The following is a 24,755-nucleotide window of genomic DNA, read 5'->3' as shown; positions in this document are numbered from 1 at the left end:
AAAAAAAAAAAAAAAAAAAACTTTTTTGTCAGGTTTTCTTTTTCCTCTTTTGTTCCCTTTTTTTCCTTTTCCCCTCTATCATATGTGGTATAAAAACTTGGACAAAAATCTCTAACTTATGAGGATGCTTAAGGAGTTGTCTAAGAAAATTTTCTTCTCCTCATAAAAGAAACCATTTTCCAGATTACCCAACTTTGTCGAATCCTATGTAGTGCCGATCTAACGGTGCCATTTGGATTGAAACTACTTGGGAAAGTTTTTTTTTTTTTAGATTACTCGACTTTATAAGCTTATCAAATTCTTTGTTAGGAATGGGTATGAAGATAAATTTTGATGACAATGAGTATTCTGTATAGGCAAATTGGACTTTCCAGAATGTAATGTGAAAATCTATTTCTTAAAAATTTGTAAAGGTAAAAATAAGACTTAGTAAAGTCGACCGGTAGAGTTATAAAAGAATGACAAAAGTGAAAAATAAAATACTTCATTTCAAAAGATCTTACAGTAAAAGAGCATACAAACGAGTGTGATTCACATAATGGAAGAGCAATCAAGAGATGGAACAACATAGCATGAGAATAGAATATCTTTTGTTCTTAGAAGAGCCAACCTAGGCCATCAAAAAAAAAAGAATATACAAGATTAGTCCACACATTCTCACATTAAGGGTGGTTCTCATTTGAACGCAACTATATGTGTGTGTGTGAGTGTGTTATTACTTCACCGAACTATATATTGAATCTCATAAAGAAATAAATTGTGTCAATTTTAAGTTCTAGAAAGCTTGAATTAGTAGAGCTTCACAAGCAAGAGCATGTGTGCTCAAATGTGTGTTTTTTTCTTTCTTCTTTTGAAAAATCAATTCTTTTGCAAGAACCTTTCATGTGAACAATTCTATTAGTGAATTTTTTATTTCTTTTTGTGAATTATAAATTTATATCCAAAAAAGAAGAAGAAAGGAGCTGAGATTTGGAGTGGTCATCAAGTTTTTAATCCCTCTAATTAATCTTATACATAGATCTATTTTTTAATAGATGAGATTGATTCTCATGAACTCATGAGAAGGTTGGTTCTTATATAATCACAATCTTATAGCTTTCATCCTTAACTATTATGAGATCAAGAGATCAAATCTCATTTTAAAAAACATAATTATTTATTTAAAAAAAAAAAAAAACTCAAGCCTAGCATGGGATCAACCCAGGGTAGGCCCTGCACAAGAGCGTCCCTGAATTATCTAAGTCGGTACCCTCCCTAAAAACCACCAAATGAAGTTGATCTTACATATTCAAATTTTATTAGAGGAAAGAAATGAAATGAATAAAAATTGTAACTCACTTCTTTTTTATCGACCAATAAGAAGATATAATACCAGTATAAATGAAAAATAAAATAAAATATGAAAACGAATGTAATATTATTCCCACGGCTACCGGCCATGAGAAAATCATTTCGGCAAGCATATGAGCTGGCAATCTACCAATCAAACAGTGAATTGGCAATTGACCAGTAGGTATCCAAGGAAGGCCACATCACTTCTCCATTATGCAATCGTTTGTGTTCGGTCCCCCATTTGTTACATCGAATGCTGTATTATTAAGAGTAACATGGGGATTGGGGAAGTACAACCTGATGGACATGATGAGAAACACACAGGAAGTAAGAAAACAAAAAGAAATGATAAAATTAGGCAAAGAATTAAAAAAGAAAAAGGAAATCTTTAGTGGTTGGGATTTGGAAGCAAGCAAGCTGACAGAGAAAGCCCAACTCACATCTAAACTTTTCCTTAAAGACTCCCTCATTCCAACTTATTTTTTATAATTGAATATAATCATATCACCAAATTTCACCATCATTTTCATCTCCATCTCTAGTCCCTTTCACTACAACAGTCGCACTCAGCTCAACGGTCAATACTAATGCCCAGTATTCCCTTTTAACAAAATAAATACTCTTCCCCTCAGCCTTTGCACTCCACCTCCAAGCCCCTCTCCTCTCTCTCTCTCTCTCTCTCTGAGTTGCTCAACTCAGCTCAGTTCTCCCCAGGTTAGCTCTCTCTCTCTAGTTACAGACCACATTATTTTCATTTCAAATCTTCTAGTTTTGCTTGTGTAGATTCGGGACCCCAGATCTGGTTCTGTTATGTTGAATTAACTGATATATCTATCTACATTGTGTGTGTGTGTGTGTGTACTTGTTTTTTTTTTTTTTCCAGAAAATGTAGCTCTGAATTCTGGTTTTCTTGTGCTTGCATCTAAAAGTTTTGTTTCTGTTTGTGCCCTTTTCTTGGAACTTACGTCAGAATGCTGAGATCTACAGCTTCGGTGGGCTAAAGATTACAACTTTAAAAAAGAAATACAGTACTAATCTGATATCCCAATTCCCAAATCCCACTTCCCAGCATGTCTGTATGTACTTTCCTTGTTCACGAAAAGTGACATTCTTCTTGAGATGCTGGGCTTAGTAATTCTTTTTATTGTTCTTTTAATATTCTTACTTAATTCTATCACTAAACATGCAACTGAACTGAATCATGAATGCTTATCTTATGTGCTTGTCTGTTAAAGGGTGCCTGATCTTTTTCATTAGTGGCTTATTATTATTATTATTATCCTTCTTTTGGATGGAATTAATGTCCAAATGCTGAGATCTACATATATCTGGGGGCTAAAGAATGTGACTTTATCAGTAGTAGGATGATTCTAGATTTCTAGTTAATGCAACTTTAGCAGAAGTAGAATGATTCTAGTTGAACTGTCTTTGGATCTATTGTGTTGCCTATGATGTTTGTGATTTCATTTACTGAGACATTAATTAGGATCTTGCAAATGCAGGGACTCTAGGGTCTCTAGTGTTTATTCCAGCAGAGCACATAGGGAGAGAGAGAAGTACTTCATACCTGTAAGATGGATTACAATTTTGTGTTTGTGATTGCTAGTCTGCTGATCTTTTCTTGCTCGATGCCGGCAGTGAATGCCCAAAGCATTTCTCTGTCTCCCGCGCCTGCGCCAGCCCCAGACTTTGTGAATCTAACAGATTTGCTATCTGTTGCTGGACCTTTCCACACTTTCCTTAACTACATTGAGACCACCAAAGTAGCGGAAACTTTCCAAAACCAAGCCAACAACACTGAAGAAGGGCTTACTCTCTTTGTGCCCAAGGATGATGCCTTCTCCAAGACAACGAAGCAGTCACTCTCTAATCTCACCGCTGACCAGCTCAAATCTGTCTTCCTTTACCATGCGTTGCCACATTACTACTCGCTCTCCGACTTCAGAAACCTCAGCCAAGTCGGTCCTATCAGTACCTTTGCGGGTGGACAACTTAGTGCCCTGAATTTCACTGATGTGTCTGGGACTGTGCACCTCAACTCTGGATGGACCAGTACCAAAATTAGCAGTGCAGTGCATGCAACTTACCCCGTTGCCATTTATCAGGTGGACAAAGTTCTCCTTCCCGAAGCCATCTTTGGGACAGATATTCCCCCCACCCCGGCACCAGCACCATCTCCAGACATTGCCCCTGCTGCAGATGCTCCAGCTTCTGACAAAGGCATCAGTGGCGACTCAACATCTCCAACTTCTTCACCTCCATCCTCTTCCCACAAGATTATGAGCTTGAGTCCTCTCAACCTGATCTTGGCAATGGTGGGTGGATCTGCTGCCTTCTTCCTGTAAACTTTTGTCACACATTGAATTAATTAATTTATGCTTTTGTAAGAGGATATACCCCATTCAGATTCCCCATTTTTTCTGTCATATACAATATATTGGTCCTTCCATTTGGTGAGAATTGTATTGTATTATTCAGGTCGTTTGATTGTTGCATATACAATACATACTTCACCACTCAATAAACTCATCATGATTCATGGATACAGTATGAAGGGAATGGCTATCTTGTGCCTCTATATACACATATATGTTGTAAACTCTCACAATTATACCAGCGAACTACTCGTGCACATGTGCAATAGCAGCAATAATTCGTGAACTATTAGTAAAAAAAATAATTAAGAAGTTGATGTCATGGCAGGAGAGAAAGGGCTTGACATTGTTTCCATGGTAAGCCAAATTGATGTTTCAGTTCTACCTTTGTTGCCAATTGACCTGAATGTTCCTAAAGCTATTATCACTGATCTGAACCCTTGAAGGAAACTTCAAAAAAAAAAAAAGTTATTTGCATATTACACCAATCAGGTTATTCAATAAACAAGAGTTAGGCGCAACTTTGAAAAACATACCATTGATCTGTCAGGATAGTATGCTAGATGTGCTGACGTTGTCTATGATGGTGTATTCAAAGTTCACTTTACAGGAAACACCATCTGGAGAAGCCAGTCAAATCTTGATCCTTACTATGTTCATTGTATTCAAGAGGGAGCAACTCCTCATTGAAATCCCAGCAACAGGTTGTTCATTAGGATACTTGCAAGCGCTAATGATAGCCTAAATCAATTCAAGATATACAGAAGTGCATATGATTATGAAAGAAGATGAGTCCATATGCATATAGGTATCCTTCTTGGTTACCTGACTATCATCTGATTTCCATCAGCTTTTACACCATAGTTTTTGACATCAAAACTAGCACCAATCATTCCTGTATGCCAGCCAAAGACAAATACTTGCAGCTTGAATCACTATGGAGTTCATCCCTGCATTTATTTCCCAGATACGTTTCCTTCCTGTTTTCAAAACCAGGATAGATTGTTTGAAATGAATGGGCATATTTATACAGTGAGACGTAAACTTTCAGACCACAAAATCTTCAACCTCATTTAAGGTATTGGTTTTCCTCTGAGGTCCTATTATCTTCTTGCTATTGGTAAATCTCACTTATAGATTGTTTTAATACCACCTGTTAAGGGGAGATTAGTGTCTAAAACTTCTGCTTTTGCAGTTCTTTGTTTTTCATTTAGCAGGTGAAATGTCTAGCTAAAAGGTTATTGGTCATTATCATTCTTTGTGTAGTAAGTTAAAAGTTTGTCTCATGTGTAAATCCAATTACCCATTTTATCAAAAAAGAGAAAAGAAACACACATCCTATCAAGCTACATTATGTGCAACTACAGATAAGCATGCATGCACATGATTAATGATCTATCTCCTTCAACTCAAAAGGCTCAAGTAATAGGCTTGAACTTGGATTATGCAATTATGCAATGCTTCCAGGTTAAAGATTATATGGGAGAAGAAAAGGTTACAGATTATATGGGGGCAATGGGCAACAAAATGTAACTGAAACAATAACAGTAATAATAAATGGTAGTATAGAACTATAGAAGTAGTAAAGAGTTCACTTTTTAGAGAGAAAGAAATAGTAACCTTTGATAAAGGAGACCACTTAAGTGAAAATTACTTTGCACTATAATAACTTTTTTTATTTTTTGCTTGCACTAAATATTCACATCCCAAAAGTAAAATTAACCTAACCAAGTCTCGATAAACAGCTTAAACCCTTTAATTAATCTAACCAAATCTCGATAAACGACTTAAACCCTTTCTACTTGAGCCCATAGCTAGCAGTTAAACAAATACCCAAGGAGGGACACATATTAAGCTAACCAAACAGAAGTCAAACTGAGATGATAACAAATCTTAGAAATAAACATCTCAACAACAAACTTAATACCTGATTGAACCTCAGCAAATCTCATCATCTGTCATCAAACCATGTATATAATTGAGTTGCAGATGGCGTGCAAGCAAGCATCTTCAGGAAAAAAATTTACCATCTTTGACATTTGGAAACAGAGAACATCTTGCCATTAAATCATGTATATGTATTACCGTAACAACTAAAAAGCAGAGAAGGGAAGTCGTTATACACTGCACATCAAAGCAAAGATAGCTTTTTTCTTTTTACCGGGCAAGATAGTGCTCTTTACAGTTTTGGGGGTTATATCCGATCTTTTCGGTCCCCCAAAATAATTGGTAGAACATTGACGTTCAGTTTAAACTTTACAGTTAACTCATTTAGACGATAATTCTGTTCGATGAATTGGAGATCACTTCCATTTTATGTTCCTAATCTTCTATTAGCGGCACAATTCAATGACAAAAAGATAATTATCATTTCATTTTGCCTCATACTAAATTAGGTATTAATATATAAGAAATTACCAAACTATCTTAATAAAATACTTAAATTAGGTAAAATCATTCAAGTTCAAGATCTAATTAAGAACAAAAAAATTTATAAATAAAAAAATCATTACAATTGATGAGTAAGCATATTAATTATTGGTCTCTTCTTTTGGTGTGCACCAAAAGATTGATAACTTGACCTATGAAGAGAATGAAGAATGAAAAATGAAAAATTAATAACTAAGGCATGTGACACCTATGCAAATTAAACATGTAAAATGCACCGAGATTGTGAGCATAAGTGCATAACTAGTAGTTCCATTGTTACGAAAAACTAGTAGGTCCATTGGGTTGTATCCCAGCAATACTCTGCCACCCCAACTTCTTCATTAGTTGGACAAAAACATGAAACAATTCATATATAGATAGCGACATTTTATATACTATAGACAAACAATTTACTTAAAAAATAATCAAACTTCTACCAAAATACTTATTTATTTTACATTGCAACACTTTTCAAGTCTTTAGCTTCGAGAAGAAATATAATATAGTTTTTTTTTTTTTCATTATCAATTCTTCTATTATAAAATTGTCAAAGTCAATGGTAGTTAGTAACATATGGATCAATAATGACGGGCCATGTGGGGCAATTTAGTGCGGTAACCAACTAGGTGCATTTAACACCCAACACCTGTTATACACAGGCACACAGCAAGAAATAGTCATTCATAAGTAGCTAAGAGTTATAAAACAGAGGTGACATCAAAAATCTTATAAATAAAAAATATCTGAATCAAATAAGATAATCGGAATAATCCTTTCAATGTTATTGACGGAATAATTGGATAAGTCACTAGACCTAATGTAAAGTACTCTTAATCTAACCCAAAGCAATTAAGCAATCAAATAATAACGGTAGAGCATCGTTTTATCAAAGAGCAGGAGTTATGGAGGAGAGCACCTTAGTTATTAAGAGGCCATTACACTAACCGTTATGTTTTGTAGCTATTTGTATAGTATAAAAGCCGAACCCATGTAACAACAAAAAACATGCTAAGCTTGTACTCGATCAAACTCTAAAGCAATATAATTTTGTTTATTTACAAATATACAATGTAACATACTTACAGCCAGTTACTAATTAAAAATAGTAATTCAAAAGATACGTAAAAATTAAAAAATTTAACTAAACAAGTTATATCAAAATTTATTTGTAAAAAGTGACATTTCTCGTAAACAATTTCCTCTAATTGTCATACCTCAAAGAAATCAATATTTCTCTAAATAGATTAACTTATATCAATAGTCATTCATAAAAGTGACAAAACATCAATTCAAAGAAAAACAAAACTCATGACAAAAATTAACAATAAAAAGTCATAACAACCACCTACCAATGACTGAATAATGTATGAAATTTTTCTTCTCAAACTCTACTATTGTAATCAATTGAGTTGTCCATGTAGACATGTATGAAGTTTAATGTAACATGTAAATGACATGTTGAAATAAGTGGTAATTGATCAGAAGCACACAAAATGCGACAAAAAATTGATAATCATACACTATATTTGATGTAAATAATAATAATAATAATAATAATCAAATGTAGAAGATGTATAATAATCACAAACCTATAAAAAGTTCTAATGTGTATATATAAAAAAGAAAAAGGAACTTATTACACAAGCATCAATAATATAATCGAACTCAAAAGAAATCATACAAAAAGAAAAAATCCTAACATCTCAAGCTAAGAATAATGATAATCTCCAAAAATGAAATGTATACAAAAAACACAGTGAAAAATGAAAGCTAACATCATCATCATCATCTATGGCGACCGGCCGTCACAGAAGTGTATGTATATCTAGACGCTGTAGCCGTTGCCGTTGGCGGCGTGGTGCGGAGCCGGGTGTTGCTTGTTGGCGCTCCGGCGCTTGAGGACAATGAACCACGTAAAGGCTTCCAAGAGGGCGGCGACGGCGCCCAAGAAGATGATCACGCCGGTGTAGGCTTTCTTCCAGTTCTTCTGCCCGTTCAACACATCGAATCCCTCGTACACGTTGATGACGCTGAGGATGATCACCGTGTACCCGACGGCGTGGTGGTAGATGTTCCAGTAGAATCTCAACTTGTGGTCTGGCTTCGGCCTCAGAAGCAACGCAAAAACCTGCCATTCCCAAAACCATCATATCAGTTTATAACACTATTTATTTTATATATATATATATATATATATATATGGAAGCTCCTCAGCATGACCCTTGGACGGTCGCTTAGTCCGCCCTTTAATTGAGTTAATTTTATTAATTATTGACCATTGAATTTGAAAAGTAAGGAATAAAAATTGGTAAATTTCGATTGGGATTGGAGAAGATTTTGATACCTGGAGAGTGCCGAGGGCGAAGAGAGTGATGCCGATGTTCCGGTGAGTGTCTTGGGTAACGTCCTTGGAATCGCTGCCGAGCTTGAGGCCGGTGCCCCATCCGGCGACGCCGACGGCATAAGCGGTGGTTTGGCAAGCAACATGGAGATAGAACCAGGCGGGGTCGGCAGATTTGAACACTTTCAAATACCTAGCTATAACGGCGCCCATAGGCATCAATATTCCCCAACTAACGGCGTTTAGCACTCCGTGAACCTGCCGAGAAAAATCCAAAATTCCGATCAGTAATCACTCAATTCAGATCGAAACAAGAATGATCGATGAGATTGTGACTTACGTGTCTCCTGCGCAGCACAGATTCGAACGAATCGCTTCCGCCGCCGGCGGAAGTCTGGCCAGTGGCGAAATCCACAGTTCCGGTGGACCTCATGTTGTTTCCGGTCTGAGCGTGGGCTTGAGGGGTGGTGCCGGAGAGGGAGCCGTCCTGCCAGGCCTGGTTGAAGTTAGTCCGACCGGCGGGGAGCGCGAGAGTAGCGAAAATGATGATCTCGCCGCCGGTTAACTCCGCCGAGATCTTCGACACGCCGAAGCTGAGAGAGCCCTCTGCGAGTTGAGTTGCGTAGCTGGAGGTAGGGATAGGGGAAGTGTAGGCATGAATACTCCCACTAGAGTTTTGAAACGCCACCAAACACTGCGTTCCTCGCATCCCGGATCCGCCGACGTTCAGCCCCCACGCCACCCAGTTGGAGGCGGTGACCGCGGCGTGACGGTAGGCGATATCGGCGGTGTGGTTAGCCTGGTGGTAGGTCCAGTGGAGAACCGAATTAAGCACCGGCAGATTATTGCAGGTAGCAAATACTCTGTTCCCGGAGAAAGCGAAATTCGAACAACTCTGAGCGTAAGACGAAGCCACCAAACTCAAAAACAAGAACAAAACCCCCACGAATTTACCCATTTCAAATCTCGAGCACAAACTATATATCTCTTCTGATCACCCAAAACCACCTAATTGCAACGCCGACGCTAAATAGCCAACGCCTTCAAGAAGATAACCGGAGAAGATGAATATAAGAGCACCAGAATGGTTGTAGAGCAGAACTGATCTTCTACTGAAGGTGGGTGAAAGCTCAAGCTCCGATTGATGAAGGGAAAAAAAGCGTTTTTTGACTTTTTATAGATTTCCAGTAGAGGAGGAGGAAAGTTATGGGGGTGGGTGGTGAAACAGAGTGAAGGGTTGTTGACTGCTTCTTCTAAATTTGTTATTATTATTTTTTTTTTCTGTATTTTTTTTTTTTAATTTTATAATGTTGAAAAATGAAAAACAGAGTGGTCCAAGTCCAAGGGGAAATGGCGGAAGGCTGAAAATGAAGCAGCCGGGAAAAGAAGGAAGATGAGGAGAAGCTGCCATGTTTCCATTTCTTATTCTTAAATTCAAAGCATTCACAATACGCAAGCTTTGTTAAGCTCTTTCCCCACTATTTACTCTCTAAACTTGGCATAAAGTAGAGATTTCAAGCTAAGCCTAAGCAAATATGTCAAACAAGTTGCATTTCTATAATAATATAACTTTTAAATTTTTGGGTACAATAGAACTGAAAAAGATCACAATAAATTAAATAAATTTAGTACAATCGATGACTTTAATAGACATTGATGAGTTAGAGTAATTGGACCTGTGCTTAAATTTAGGTGGTCAGACTTGGAGCTAACTACAAAGTGCGCAGTTGAAATAAGGTGAAAGTAGGCGGATGGACAAGAGCTTGGCTTGGCAGTTATGGAGTTGATGTTATCTATCTTTCGGATTCCAGTCCTAATTATGAGGGCTTTAATGACAATGATTATTTTCTTAGATTTATGTAACGTAATTAAAGAGATTTATTACTTCAATTATTAGCAAGATAGATATGTATAAATACCGCAGGAAAGTATAGTTGGACATTTGATTTTACCATCTTCAAAAGGGCAATAATAAAATATTCTTTAGCTTTATTATTCATCTTTGCATTCCTGCTTGAAATTTGAGTGATTGTGCTCCTAGTGATAAAAACCAACATACATACTCATAGTGCAACAACTTTTTGTGCATATTAGAAGGTGAATCATCACAATTCTTCCCTCTTAGCTATCCTGCAAAGCGGCTCATTTACACATTATTAGTCTTAATAGGCATGTTTTTGTTTAATTTTATTGTTTCCATTATTCTTCTATTGTGTGCGCATATATATATATATATATACACACACACTATGCACAATATCAGTAAAGAAGAGGGTGCGTCACCACCCAATCATTATATGCAAAATGTTGTACTCTCATATGACAGGTTGTGACGGTATTGACTCTTTGTGTTTCTGAGGATTGGAGATGGTCTACGATTGCTGAAATTGCTCCATGCTAAAATAAGAAATCACATCATGTTTTTTTTTCATGGCATTAGACTTATGTTCGTTGTCACCTTGTGGCCAAAGATTTTACTTGGTGGAACGAGGACAAGGTGATTCCAATCTTGCTAAAAGGATTTTAGAAACAAAAAGTAAAAATAGTTTTTAAAAACATGTTTAATGTAAAGAGATATTGACTTATATCAGTACTTGATTTCTTATGAAATTTTCATATTCACATGATTTTATCTAGCTGAGCTGTACTGCTTCTTTCGCTCGTACAAGAAAAGTACATCAATAATGTAGATCAAAGAATCTTCTTCTTCTTTTTTTTGTTTTCATTTTTTTTTTTTTTTTGCAAATAGATCAAAGAATCTTCTAAGAATACCTTTAAAAAAAAGAGAGAGAGAGAGAGATTATTCTAAGAATACAAATTCAATCCTCCATTCACTCATTATTTAAATATTTAATAGCTCAAAATTATTACACAGAAATTTATTATTTATATAAAATTATTCTTAAATTATTAATGAGAATCAACTCATCCTTCATAAATTTTTTTACTTAATCATTTAAATGAAAATTTTTAAATATTTCTTTTTATGAGTAATACTCTCATCACTTATCTTTCATAAATCAACCAATTAAGGAAGAGAACTTAAATGAATCATCCATGACACAAACAATCTATTAACACATCAGAGAGTAGAAAGTTAAAAATGAATTCTCTAATCTTCTCCAGAAATTATATTAAAGTCTAAACTACTCACTCAACGAAATTTTTTCGTAAAGATCGTATTATCTCATTATATTTAATGCTTAGCTGTTAATCTTAGTGCCTACCTCTGATGTATCTAAAACAAAGCCTAAACTATTTGCCGAACAAATAATTCCTCAATTAGATTCTGTTTAAGCTAAGGGCTAATTTTATACTAAAATTCTGTGTGCTTATGTTCTCTTTTGCAGGCCGGTATTCTTGTGTTCACACAATGCACCTTAGCAATTCTATGAGAGTACTGTACACTAAATTGTTACTTTAAGAGATTCTGAAGTGAATATGTGGTCATGTCGGAACAAGTTGGTTATATTTTGGTGAAAATTATTGAAGAAGAGATAAGAAATTGAAATCATATCTACGTTGATCTTAACATATGAGTTTTAAATTAAGGAGGTTTAATATTTATTAATCAAATTGGGTTTTAAAAAGAGAAAATAAATTAGTTATTTAATTAGGAATCGTGGCGGACACACGGTCCTTTTTTGAGCATTTCCAATTTGGACTTTAGCATTCCATGCTTGTTCAGCGAAAGCAGGCGAAGAAAACCAAAAGAACATAATATAAAATAAATTGAATTATTTAGAAATACTCTGTAAAATGCTTCTAGAAGAAATCATCAAAAATTGGAAATACAAGTTCACTCGATATTATCATAATTGAAATCACCGGAGAATTCTTCAACCATGTCGTGTGCCGTTTAAATCCGTTAAAAGGTATTAAAGAAAATTTGTTGTTTTCGTCTCCGAGTCATGCATGACTTGTGCTTTAGTTTTTGATTATCTACTTTGTAAATATTAGGGATGTCAATTTCAATACGCCTTGAAGATAATCACTCGAATTCACATCGCATGTGTCGAGTATTTTTGGGTGATAGTGGGTGGGGTGAATCTTAAAAAAGTAAACTTAGGGTGAGTCAGATTGGGTTCGAGTTTTGTAAAAAAAAATTGCCTAGAACTTCACCTGACCCACCATGTGTGTGTATATATAAATTAGTAAAATAAGTACTAAAAATATTATACCAGTTCTCAATTAGATACATTATTATTTATACAAATCAATAAAAAGAAAAAATTCTCTCTCTAGCTTGTCTAGGGTTTCGCCTCCCCTACTAGGGTTTGCCTAGGTTTTCATCTTTTTCCGGTGCTTTCTCCGTTTCCGTCAACGGTTTTTCTCGCTGATTGTTCAGTGTCTTCTGTGTTTCGAGTTCCTGTGGCTGAGTCGATTTGCATGGCGACGAATCCGAATGATGGCAGCGTCGGTAGGTTGACGATGCGCTGGGCAGACTTGGCCCTGGAAGACGACGACGAAGGTTTTGAACCTGTTGGGGACGACGTCGGTGTCATACAGGTCGGCGGACAGCAGTCCTGGGTGGTTGTTGGACGTTTTCTCACCATGAAGCTGGTTAAGGTTGAGTTCATGCGGCAAGTCATGGCATCCGTATGGCAGCCGGTTAAGGGGGTTCAAGTCACGGAGCTTCAGCCGAACCTGTTCTTGTTTGTCTTCTACCATGAATCTGACATGGTACGTGTTCTGGATGAAGGGCCATGGTCGTTCGAGAATAACACACTCGTGTGCAGACAGGTTAAAGACGGTGTACTACCGGGGGATGTGGCTTTGGACTCAGTCGACATGTGGGTTCAGATACACGACCTACCTATGGGCTACACATCTGACTTGGTTTTTGAACAGGTGGGAAACTACATTGGATCCTTTGTGCGTTGTGATGATAGGTTTGTTGGGGTGCCCTGGAAAACGTTTTACCGAATACGTGTTTCCGTTCCTGTCTCCCGGCCGATTAAACGTGGCATGAAGCTGATAAAGAGGGATAAAACATCTTGTTGGGTCCCTTTTAAGTATGAACGTCTTCATACATACTGCTTTTTCTGTGGACTATTGGGTCATACCTATAAGTTCTGCATTAAAGCAAGAGAGTCGACGTTGACGGTGGAGCATTACCAGTTCGGACCGGAGTTGAAGGCGGGTGGCGGTAGAGGTTCGCGGGCAGTTGGTGAGCCGTGGTTAATCCCGACTGAGGGCCCTATGGAAGGTGTGGATGCCGTGCCTGTGCCGGCAGTTGTTCGGGGGCAGTCCGTGAGCAATCCCGTGGAGGTTGTTCCGAGCGAGAAGGACGTGGCCGTCACAGCTGTATCGAAGAGGCGCCGCGAAGGCTCTGGAGGTGGTGGTGGTAGGCGAAGCGGTGGTAACAATGGTGATGTGACAATGACAGACATTCCAAAAAACTTGTCCATGGCGGGCTCTGGTGCACAGGCCCGCCCGTCATCATGAGTACCATTAGTTGGAACTGTCGTGGCTTGGGCGATCCACGAACAGTTCGCGAAGTAGTGGACCTTGTGTCTACAAAGAAGCCTGAGTTCTTGTATCTTATGGAAACCAAGGTCGGTCGGGGACATGCAGAGCGTCTTCGTGTCAAGCTTGGGTTCGAAGGTTTATTTTATGTTGATTCTGTTGGTCGAAGTGGAGGTCTTGCACTGTTTTGGAGAAAGAATTACACCGCAAGGTTACTGAGCTTCTCGCGTAATCACATCGATGTAGAGGTTACGTATGAGAGGTCGTTGTGGCGTATGACGTGTTTCTATGGTTACCCGGAGCTGGGTAGGAGAACGGATTCTTGGAATTTGCTTAGATCACTAGACTGAACCATCAGTCTCAGCTGCCCTGGGTCGTACTGGGAGATTTTAATGATCTCTTATATCATTCGGAGAAGAGGGGCGGTAACCCACACCCAGATAGCTTTCTCATGGGTTTTGGTGAAGCGGTTGATGAGTGTATATTAGCCCAGCTGCCTCTGCGGGGCTATCAATTCACTTGGGAAAGGGGAAAGGGAACTGCAAATTGGATGGAGGAGAGACTTGATAAGGTGTTGGCTACTGAAAGTTGGTGCTCACTGGTGGCCGGGGCTTATGTGGAGAACTCTCTGACTCGCACTTCGGATCACTCAGCTATCTACTTATGTGTAAACCCGGCTAAACATCAGACTGTAAGGGCCTCCAAGGGCTTCCGATTTGAGATGGCCTGGCTGCACGACGAGGGGTGTAGAGGGGTGGTTGTGGATGCATGGAAGGACGGGAGATCAAATGGCCTTCTTAATTGTTTGCACCTGTGCGGCGAGAGGCTGAGGAAGTGGGGTGGAGATCATTTTCATAAGTTTGGGGAGCGTATCAAAACATTACGTAGAAGTCAGCAGGCAATCCGTGACCTCAGAGACCCAGCCTCCCTGGCTGAGTTTCAATGCTTAGAGAACCAATTGGCCCGTCTGGAGGCTCAGGAGGATGCTTTCTGGAGGCAACGTGCCAAGCAGCATTGGTTGAAGGGGGCTGATGCAAATACTCGTTTTTACCACAAGTATGCCTCTGCTCGTAAAAAGAAAAATATGCTGGCTAAACTAAAGAATGATGATGGGGTATGGGCTGAGGGTGAGGCTATGAAGCCGATTGTGTTGTCATATTTTGAGAAAAATTTTCAATCTGGTGGCTCCGCCCCTGCGGTGTCTTTCTTTAACTCTATTGCCCCGCGGGTCTCTCAAGCTGATAATGATCTGTTATTGCGTCCGTTTGTTTCTGAGGAGGTCAAAATAGCTTTGTTTTCCATGTACCCTGATAAGGCTCCTGGACCTGATGGGATGAACCCAGGTTTTTATCAACATTACTGGGATGTGGTAGGGGAGGATGTGTCATCGTTTGTTTTAAACTGTCTTAACACGTGTTCTTTCCCTACTGGTTTGAATGAGACTAATGTTGTGTTGATCCCCAAGAAAAACATTCCTGAATTGGTGTCTGATCTCAGGCCGATAGCTTTGTGTAATGTGGTTTATAAGCTTATGGCGAAAATGCTGGCAAATAGAATGAAGCACTTGCTTGACGGTATCATCTCGGAGTCCCAGAGTGCTTTTATTCCGGGTAGGCTGATTACAGATAATATTCTTCTGGCTGCGGAAGTGGGACATTTTCTGAATAGGAAACAGTGTGGTGTGGTGGGTTGGGGTGCACTGAAGCTAGACATGGCGAAAGCGTATGATCGTATGGAATGGTCTTTCTTACGTCGTATGCTGGAGGCCTTGGGTTTTAATGAGAGGTGGATTGACTTGCTGATGCTCTATGTTACTACTGTGTCTTATAATTTCTTGATTAATGAGAGCAGTAGTGGCCACATAATTCCTTCTCGTGGCCTGCGACAGGGAGATCCCCTCTCCCCATATCTTTTCATCATTTGTGCAGAAGGTTTCTCTTTGCTGCTCCAGAACGCACAACAGAATGGCACCATTCATGGATATAGAGTGGCAAGGGGTGCTCCTCAGATCTCTCACTTGTTTTTCGCTGATGATAGCCTTCTGTTTTTTAAGGCAAATTCCCAAGAAGCAGGAGAGGTAAAGCGTTGCCTGGATCTGTACGAGGAATTGTCTGGGCAGGCAGTGAACTATTCTAAGTCCAGTGTCTGTTTCAGTAAGAACACGTCTGTGAGTGCCCGGGAGGAGGTGGCTGGGGTATTGAATGTTGTTCAGGCTCCCAATTTTGGTATGTACCTGGGTCTTCCTGCTTTTATAGGGAGAAATAAAAAAGCTGCTTTTTCATATATTGAGGATAAAATAAGGCAGCGGATCTGTTCATGGAATAAGAGGCTTTTGTCTCAGGCGGGTAAGGAAATCTTGTTGAAAAGTGTGGCACAGGCAATGCCCACTTTCTCAATGGGTGTCTTCTTGCTTCCAGAGTCAGTTTGTCTGTCAATTGAAAGGACTATGGACAAGTTTTGGTGGGGTACAGGTACTGACAGAGGTATTCATTGGAAGGCTTGGGATCGTCTGTGTGTGCCTAAGAAGTATGGTGGTTTAGGATTTAAGGAGCTACGGGCTTTCAATCTGGCTATGCTGGGTAAACAGGCCTGGCGATTCCTAACTATGCCCCATTCCCTCGTGGCAAGAGTCTATAAAGCAAGGTATTTTCCAAAATCCTCTTTTATTGATGCTACACTTGGCAATTGCCCAAGCTATTGTTGGAGGAGTGTTATGGATGCACATGACCTTGTGTGTGGGGGTGTTAGACGTAGAATTGGAAATGGAAATTCAACATTAATCTGGGGCCACCCATGGCTTCCAGATGATGTAGATCCTTTGATTCACACACCCATGCCGGCCCAGAAGAGTGGTTCTCTAGTTTTTGGACTAATCGCGGAGGACTCAAATACATGGGATCAGGCTATTCTGTCTGACATATTTTTGCCTGTCGATGTGGACTGTATCTTGAGACTCCCTATCTCCCCGGACTATGAGGACTCATGGTACTGGTATGGTGACCCAAAGGGGTGCTATTCAGTCAGGGATGGTTATAGATGGATTGTTGGGAATTTTGACGGCCTCCAAAACAGCTGTAATGATTGGATTCCCCTTTGGAAAATAAAAGTACCCCCTAAGTGGAAGATATTTTTATGGAGAGCACTAAATAATATCCTCCCGGTCACCACAAATTTGATCTTAAAGAGGGTTGAAGTGGATCCATCATGCCCTATGTGTGGCCTTGTTCATGAGGATATAATGCATGCTCTAATATGGTGTGATTTTTCCAAATTAGTTTGGCATGAGTCACTCATACAAATTTCAAGCATTGTAGGCAACACTTTTAATGAGTGGTTTTCTAATCTGATGAATACCTTAACTGAGGAGAATATTTGTTTGGCAGTGGGTGTCCTTTATCACATTTGGCGTGGCCGAAATTCTGCCGTGTGGGAGGCTGCATTACCGACGCCAAGGAAGACAGTCATGGTTGCGGCATCAACCTTACAGTCCTGGACTATTGCAAATCAGCCTCATCATGTGTCGTAGCACCACGTAACCACGCACCACCCTGCTGTGACTCAAGACCCGCAACACCAGCGACCGAGTTGTTATTTCGATGCAAGTTACGATGCCGCATCCATGAAAGCAACGTTCGGAGCAGTATTATTGGCGCCGGATGGAGGTTTTGTAGCTGCATGTGCTGGCCCCATTCGTGATTGTTTTTCTCCGCTAATGGCTGAGACCATCGCATGTAAGGAAGCATTATCATGGCTCATGGAGAGAGGGGTGGACTCGGCGTATATTCACACGGACTGCGCTCAACTTTGTACGTCTTCACATTATTCATATATTGGTTTTTTTTGGATGCTTGCAAACGTGCGGTAGAGTCGTTTTCTTTCTGTCAGATTACTTTTGTTCCTAGATTACAAAACACTATTGCTCACAATCTTGCAGCAGCTGCCACTTCCCAAGATTGCATTTTGTACTGGGACTTAGTTCCTCCTGACTCTATTTCTTCGTTGATTAATTAATATACTCTTTGAGGTTTGCTTTCAAAAAAGTACTAGTATGTAGTTATCTATAAAAGTTTATATAATTTCGTGTAACTTGTACTATTTTTATATCTAATCTATTAAGTTTATTTTTAAAAATTAACAATTTAGCTATTATATTTAAATATTTTTATATTTTATGTTTTAGTATATCTAATGAATTTTATTATGTGTAAGTAATTTAAATGTTATTTTTTGAATAAAAAATAATAAGATGATAAGTGGGGGTACCCATAGTGGGCACATGCACTCTGTGGGGTGTTTGAGTGGATTTTGAAAGAGTCCACCCGATGTAAGTTTGGGATAGGGGTTGGTAGAAAAACTATAAGATAGATCGGGTAATGGATGTAGTCATTTCTGACGCACCCCGACCTATTGTCATCCCTAGTAAATATTGGTTGTTGGATATTTTTATCTAATAAAAAAAAACAACAGTTAAAATACTACCGCAACAACAAAAACAACAATAATTACTATTATTGAATTAAATTTATTTTAAAATTTATATCTAAAACCAAAAATAATTGAAGAATAACTCAATAAATAAAATAATATATTTCCATGTTCTTTAAAGCGCGGACAGTAAGTAATTAATTTACTTAATATTTTTCTTCAAATTACTAATATTATCAACTATCACAATTAAATATCGACTATAAGCTAATTCCTAAACACCCCTATTATTTTTTCCTAAAGTACTAGTAGGATGGTTGTGGAGTATAATTTGAAGACAATATGATATTATAAAATTTTAAATTGGAATAAACAAATAAATAAAATAATGAGGTCATAGTTGACCTCACATGTGCATTAGCATTTAGCATACCGTTCACATCTCTTACTCCGTAATAACATTTTGCTTGATGTCGGAGAAACCTAAAGAGAAGGCAATCTGAAGAAGAAAAAAAATCGGCAGGGCCCACCACGTGTTGACTAAGCTTAAAATGACGGGGTCACGTCGCGACCAACTCGCTAGAAGTAGAAGAAAATTTTGAATCTTATAAGGTGCATGCATATTGCATAGACCTTAATTATTATTAATAAATTAATTAATTGATTAATTAGTCCGAATAATTTCATGTTGTCGTGTGGTCTGAGGTATTACTTTTCCTCGTAGTACAAATTGTTGTTATGGTCAATCACCAAAACTTTACCTACCACATTTCCACTCGTATAACATATTAAATTGCAATTTAGCACATTTTTCTAGGTCACCTAATCCCATTAAATGGGTAATACTATGTAAACGTTTACATACATTTTTCTTGTGAATCACAAATTTTCTAACCCTAATCCCAAACAATTAGATAAATTCTTCATATCGTATATTTTTTGCTAGAATTTTTATGGAATCAATTGAAAAGTACAATCCACATAAACACAAGACATTGTATGTTGTGGAAGTTTCTTAAAAAGTTTGAACTTTTTACCAATTTCATTTTGCTTTTTGTTGTTTTTTAAACCGTTATCAAGTTTTATATGGAGCTATGTGATAGGTTCCCGAGTTCTGAGATGGAGGTCAGGAGGGTAGCTAAACTATACCCCTGTTGCTATAGATGCAAAGAGCTCACGAAATATAACTCAACTAGTTGACCAATTCAAAAAAAAAAATCTTTATCTCAGCTCTAAAACAAGATAGATAGAAACTCTCGAGATTGGAGTAAAATCGTCTTTTTGCTAGAAGCTTTTAGTTTAACAACCTCAGTGACAATGAAGTGGTTGTTTAAGACAATTGGAACTGTTCCACAACTACAACTGCGCGTCAGTTCCTTTTGACTGGCACTAGCGTTATCTAGTTTTGACTGTATCCTGTAATGGGACAAAAACACTTAACAACCATATCAAACCTCGTTTGTAGGCTTATCAATGGCACAAAAGGTTAAAACTTTTGTGTGCACACGCTTCCTACTCAGAACTGCTCAAACTATGGTTTCACATCAAGCAGAACCGTAAAGAGGCCTACCATTTTTGGAAGTTCATCGCCTTTGGGACTATATTCCAACCACCAAGGAAGAATGTTCTGATTGCGTGTACAACAGCAAGGCAAACTCTGAAAACCGAAGGTTTTTTGTATGTTTCTGTTTTTTTCTTTTCAATTTCCTTTGAATGGGGAGGGGTGGAAGGGAATAGAGATCCCTTCGGACTACTAAGCAAACGATTTGGATGGAAGCGATTCAATGCTTACCTCGTAACCGATTAGCTGATACGTGCTATGAGACCTAAGTAACTCCAGCTTACCTGTTGAACATAAAGGAATGTAGAACGTTAATGCTAAATGGTACTCCGTATTAGTTTAAACTATGCCATTATTCAACATGACCAAGGTAATCCAGGGTATCCATTGCAAGGAGGAAAATATGCTGATATACAATGTTTTTTTCATCTATTTGAGTAGGATATGATTAAGGATGCCTAATATCCTTTACAAATTAAACTTCCAAGAACAGCTAATCCCCTCAGAGATCTTTTTTCCTTACTATATACTATTGGAGGACGTACTAATATTACCCCGGAATTCCCATTCTTGCAATGGTTATCCCAGCTGTAAGCCACAAGCTGAGATGCTATTGCAGAGATCGGGACTCACCTCATAAAAAATCTCACAGTAACAAGCTTCCTAAAGGCAATACAAAGACATGTGGAATTTTATTTCACTGAACGGTAAATGTAAAGCTACACCTAAGTGAGTATGCCATGAAAACAAAAGGAAAGATTGAGTACAATATACTGCATGCATGTTTGTTCCCCTTACCGCCTGTTTGGTAAAACTTATTTAATTAGCTTATTGGATTAACTTTCTATATGTTTGGCAAAGATTATGGATGATATATTATAGAACACATTTCAGCTTATTAAAGCCAATCCATAAGTTGTCGTAGGTTATGAATTATCCACAATTCATAATCATAAGCATTACCAATTGGGCACATCTGTCAAATTGTGCCTCTGCGGCTCTGCAGACACATACCAATTTTCGGAATAGACACAAAAATTTTACTTCTCTAAAATTTTAGCATCAAAGCTACAGATTTGAAATCAGCAATGCCATCATCATCATCGGAACAGATTCTTTATCAATTATCAGGCCCTTTGCTGCAACTATGCTAGCAAGACTTTCACGTGCAAAAGTAAAATTCCAAAAACAAAGAAAAGGATTTTGAAGATAGTAATGAAAATGGCAAATTTTCCCCAAAGAGAGGAAAAGGCAAGAAAATAAATCCAAATAAGCAACAGGTAAAATGGACTAACACGAAAACTCACAAACTCAATGGAGAAAATGACAGGAATAAAATGTAAAAATACATATTTGTTACTGTAAAAAGAAGATGTCTCTTACAGAAATAATTGACTGGAAAAGTATTTCTTGTGCATACTTCTCTAGTTTTTTCTCCTTTCTTTCCTTTTCCTTTTCCTTTTCATTTTATCTTTATTCTATCTTTCACCAACCAATTAGATATTTATGTATATTGAATTCAGTTATTTCCTTCAGTCTAAGCCTCTAAGGGAGACTCAAAACGGGAAAGATCTATGGAATTGTTACTAGTAGAAACACCAACCAATAACTGATCAATAAACACAGAATAAGTAAAAGTAAAATATGAAAGGAGCTAGGAAGTACCTTTCAGGTTCAGCAATCACTATTTCAATCTATTCTGCCTGGGAATCCATCAATTCAAGTACTCAACCATGGCTGCCAAGGACAAGGAGCATTGCAATCAAGAATAAAACACATTAAACACTCGAATAGATTCAAATTTTCAAATGTAAATCAATAAGAAAACATCCTCCATTCAAATTCTAATCACTTCGAATTCCATCTTCAACACAAAAGCTCTAATCACCCCCTCGCCCCAACCCACCAACAGCTCAATAACGAAAAGAAGAAAGTATTAAAAGAACACTTCACCAAATTGATCTTCTGTGCAAGGATCGAGTATCACTATCAGTGTATCACCTTCTGGCCTTCCTATCTCTCCCTGGCCCCTGCATCTACACGTCGTCACTGTTGCTGCAGTGACAGCAAAAGCCGATTACGCGCGTTAATGGGCTTTCTACAACCGTTTGCCTCATTTGTTTAATTGTTTTTGCTCTCTCAGCCTAAAGAGATCTCATTTGGAAGTCCATTAAAAATGTGTGCCTTTCAAGATATATACGATATACCATCGGCCAGAGTTCACACTGTACTATGGACTTTGATTTTTATATTGATGAGTATGAATTTTGTATCTTGTTGTTTCGATCTAGAGTCTATAATATTATATGAACTCTGATCTATAATATAAATTGCCTAAAACATACATAACCAATATTTATTTTACATTATTCCTTACTTTTAATCGGTTAATTTAAACATAAAATAATGTGTTACGTCTCAATTATTTGACTATACATTTATATTTTAGTAATTTTACATATATTATATTATCAATAACACCAACCATACAATACAAATCAGCTTCTTAACTCAAGCAGGCTAAACTCAATACCTAACAATACTTAAACAAATAAAGTTATTATATTGAATTTATAGTACCCCGTTAATTTATATAAAGTGATACACTTATTTGATTAGAGTACACATGCAGAAATGATAATGGTAAATCACTAAATCATGAAGTCTAAATTCTTAACTTCAACGCAAAGGCTAATCATGTCTCCTCGTCCCATATACTCTTTGCTTTGTCCCCCACAACAAAAGATAGCGGAAAAACACGTTTACTTAATTAGTTTGATACACAAGACAGATACCTAAACGGTACGTAGGTTTCAGTTACTTGTTTCAGGGTGAAGTAAAATTTGATTTGTTAAAATTGGAAAAAGTCTTAACCTATATGTATAGTAGTTCAAACAACATAATCATATAGCTACAAGTCCACCTTCAATAAGAGTGATTTATTAACATTTAAATCAGTCAGTTATAGGTAATTTAGGTTGGCTTATCTTTTGTGATTCTTTGTCAGATAGAATTACAAGTCTAATTTATTCCTTGCTGTAATTTTTTGCCAGCTAAAATTATAATACATATCATAATTTATCCCATATATACGTAGTGATTGTGAATTTTTTTGATTAGTAAAAAAGAACGTTAATTTAGTCATATGACAAAGGAACAACCATTGATTAATGCCACGCTTCAAAGCAAAGTTTAAGGCATAATTGGGTGGAGGCCACGCGGGTGATAACATTGCATGGGAATTGAGAGTATATGTCCAAAGAAATCATCAAAATTTTGTATTCATCACTCTCTCTATCCATCCATTATCATGCTTATCACTTCCATTCTCACCTTTTTCTTTTTCCTCTCTTCTCAGCCTGCGACGGTGGTGCTCTCCGCCAAGTGCACCACCGCCACGGCCGCCAAGAAGTTCGAGAAGTGCACTCCTTTGCCATCTCAAGACGCGTCCATCGCGTGGACCTTTCACGCCCATAATGCCACGCTGGACGTTGCTTTCTTTGGGTCTTTTATTTCGCCGTCCGGTTGGGTCGGGTGGGGAATCAACCCCACCTCCGCCGAGATGACCGGAACGCGGGCCCTAATTGCCTTCCCGGACCCGAACTCCGGCCAGCTCGTGCTTCTGCCGTACATCATCGACCCCACCGTGAAGCTCCAGAGGAACCCGCTCCTTTCCCGCCCGCTCGACGTGCACCTTCTGTCGTCGTCCGCCGCCATGTACGGCGGGCGTATGGCCACCGTGCACGACGGCGCCACCATCCAAATCTATGCCTCCGTGAAGCTGGTCCCCAATAAGACGAAAATACACTTCGTGTGGAACCGGGGAGTGTACGTGCAAGGCTACTCGCCCACTATCCACCCTACTACCATTAACGACCTGGCCTCCGTCTCCACCATCGACGTCCTCTCCGGCAGCTCCGCTGAGTTCCACGGCAGCGATTTTGCCACGCTGAAAATCGTGCACGGTATCCTCAACGCCATCTCCTGGGGGATCATGCTCCCCGTCGGTGTGGTCACCGCCCGATACCTCAGACACGTACAGTCACTGGGCCCCACATGGTTCTACGCACACGCAGGTCAGTTGGCACATTATTATCCGGTTCAAAAATATACAATCGAATGTTCACTATTTAAAAAATTTTATATATTAAATGTTCTAAATTTTATATATTAAATGTTTACAATTTGAACTTTAAACTCATTTCTTTGGCTTGACCTTTGAACAGGGATACAACTCTCCACCATTGTACTAGGAACCATCGGATTCGGGATCGGACTCCGGCTAGGGGAGCTCTCTCCGGGGAGGGTATACGGGCTCCACCGGAAGCTGGGGCTGGCGACATTCTGCCTGGGGATTCTGCAAACGATGGCGCTGTTATTCCGGCCAAAAACGACGAACAAGTTCCGGCGATACTGGAAATCGTACCACCATTTCGTAGGGTACGCGTGCGTGGTGTTGGGAGTGGTGAACGTGTTCCAGGGATTCGAAGTCATGGGGGAGGGCCGATCGTACGGCAAGCTGGCCTACTGCCTCTGCTTGTCCACGTTGGCCGGAGTTTGTGTGGCGCTGGAAGTGAACTCTTGGGTCATTTTCTGCCGGAAAGCTAAGGAAGAGCAGCTGAGAAGAGAAGGGCTGATGGGTGTCTCCGATAAGTTCAGCGGCGGCTCTAGCACCCATTAGTCGTCGTATGATTTTTTTTTTTTTTTTTTTTTTTTTGTTTGAAGAGAGAGATATTGAAGTAGCAAATAGCAATGGTGTTCAACTATAAGCACTGTTTTTTGTGTTTTTTTTTTTATTTTTTATTTGTGTAAACTATGAGTA

General features: G+C 38.5%; 2 protein-coding genes and 2 long non-coding RNA genes across 6 annotated transcripts; 1 reads left to right on the top strand and 3 right to left on the bottom strand.

The window, feature by feature from the left end:
- Positions 1–1,327: 1,327 nt before the first annotated feature.
- Positions 1,328–5,974, bottom strand: LOC116010593. 2 transcript variants are annotated; one of them, XR_004096941.1, is made up of 5 exons: positions 5,635–5,973; positions 4,533–4,687; positions 4,244–4,448; positions 2,900–4,157; positions 1,328–1,629 (listed from the first exon to the last, which is right to left on the bottom strand). It is a non-coding gene; the product is annotated as an uncharacterized LOC116010593 (long non-coding RNA). The 2 variants fall into 2 exon arrangements; XR_004096940.1 differs by having other exon boundaries at positions 2,900–4,448; positions 5,635–5,974.
- A 1,741-nt stretch (positions 5,975–7,715) lies between these two features.
- Positions 7,716–9,686, bottom strand: LOC116011090 (cytochrome b561 and DOMON domain-containing protein At5g47530-like). Its single transcript, XM_031250607.1, has 3 exons — positions 8,819–9,686; positions 8,482–8,736; positions 7,716–8,265 (listed from the first exon to the last, which is right to left on the bottom strand). The coding sequence occupies exons 1-3, from the start codon at positions 9,434–9,436 to the stop codon at positions 7,963–7,965; spliced, it is 1,176 nt and encodes a 391-aa protein (XP_031106467.1). The 5' UTR covers positions 9,437–9,686; the 3' UTR covers positions 7,716–7,962.
- Positions 9,687–19,576: 9,890 nt separating this feature from the next.
- Positions 19,577–22,070, bottom strand: LOC116011046. 2 transcript variants are annotated; one of them, XR_004096963.1, is made up of 3 exons: positions 21,887–22,070; positions 21,599–21,670; positions 19,577–20,217 (listed from the first exon to the last, which is right to left on the bottom strand). It is a non-coding gene; the product is annotated as an uncharacterized LOC116011046 (long non-coding RNA). The 2 variants fall into 2 exon arrangements; XR_004096962.1 differs by lacking the exon at positions 21,887–22,070 and having other exon boundaries at positions 21,599–21,875.
- Positions 22,071–23,174: 1,104 nt separating this feature from the next.
- Positions 23,175–24,720, top strand: LOC116009753 (cytochrome b561 and DOMON domain-containing protein At2g04850-like). Its single transcript, XM_031248880.1, has 2 exons — positions 23,175–24,009; positions 24,160–24,720. The coding sequence occupies exons 1-2, from the start codon at positions 23,244–23,246 to the stop codon at positions 24,612–24,614; spliced, it is 1,221 nt and encodes a 406-aa protein (XP_031104740.1). The 5' UTR covers positions 23,175–23,243; the 3' UTR covers positions 24,615–24,720.
- Positions 24,721–24,755: the final 35 nt, after the last annotated feature.

This window comes from Ipomoea triloba, chromosome 2 (genome assembly GCF_003576645.1).
Source record: "Ipomoea triloba cultivar NCNSP0323 chromosome 2, ASM357664v1".
Taxonomy (NCBI): domain Eukaryota; kingdom Viridiplantae; phylum Streptophyta; class Magnoliopsida; order Solanales; family Convolvulaceae; genus Ipomoea; species Ipomoea triloba.
This window is presented reverse-complemented; position numbering and strand designations above follow the sequence as displayed.

What these genes read in the sequence shown, in the direction of transcription:
- LOC116011090 (XM_031250607.1), bottom strand. Translation starts at nt 9,436, where the DNA reads ATGGGTAAATTCGTGGGGGTTTTGTTCTTGTTTTTGAGTTTGGTGGCT. An exon ending in CTGTGCTGCGCAGGAGACAC is followed by an intron (nt 8,737 to 8,818) that starts GTAAGTCACAAT and finishes TTTTCTCGGCAG; the next exon opens with GTTCACGGAGTGCTAAACGC. An exon ending in TCGCCCTCGGCACTCTCCAG is followed by an intron (nt 8,266 to 8,481) that starts GTATCAAAATCT and finishes TGGGAATGGCAG; the next exon opens with GTTTTTGCGTTGCTTCTGAG.
- LOC116009753 (XM_031248880.1), top strand. Translation starts at nt 23,244, where the DNA reads ATGCTTATCACTTCCATTCTCACCTTTTTCTTTTTCCTCTCTTCTCAG. An exon ending in ATGGTTCTACGCACACGCAG is followed by an intron (nt 24,010 to 24,159) that starts GTCAGTTGGCAC and finishes ACCTTTGAACAG; the next exon opens with GGATACAACTCTCCACCATT.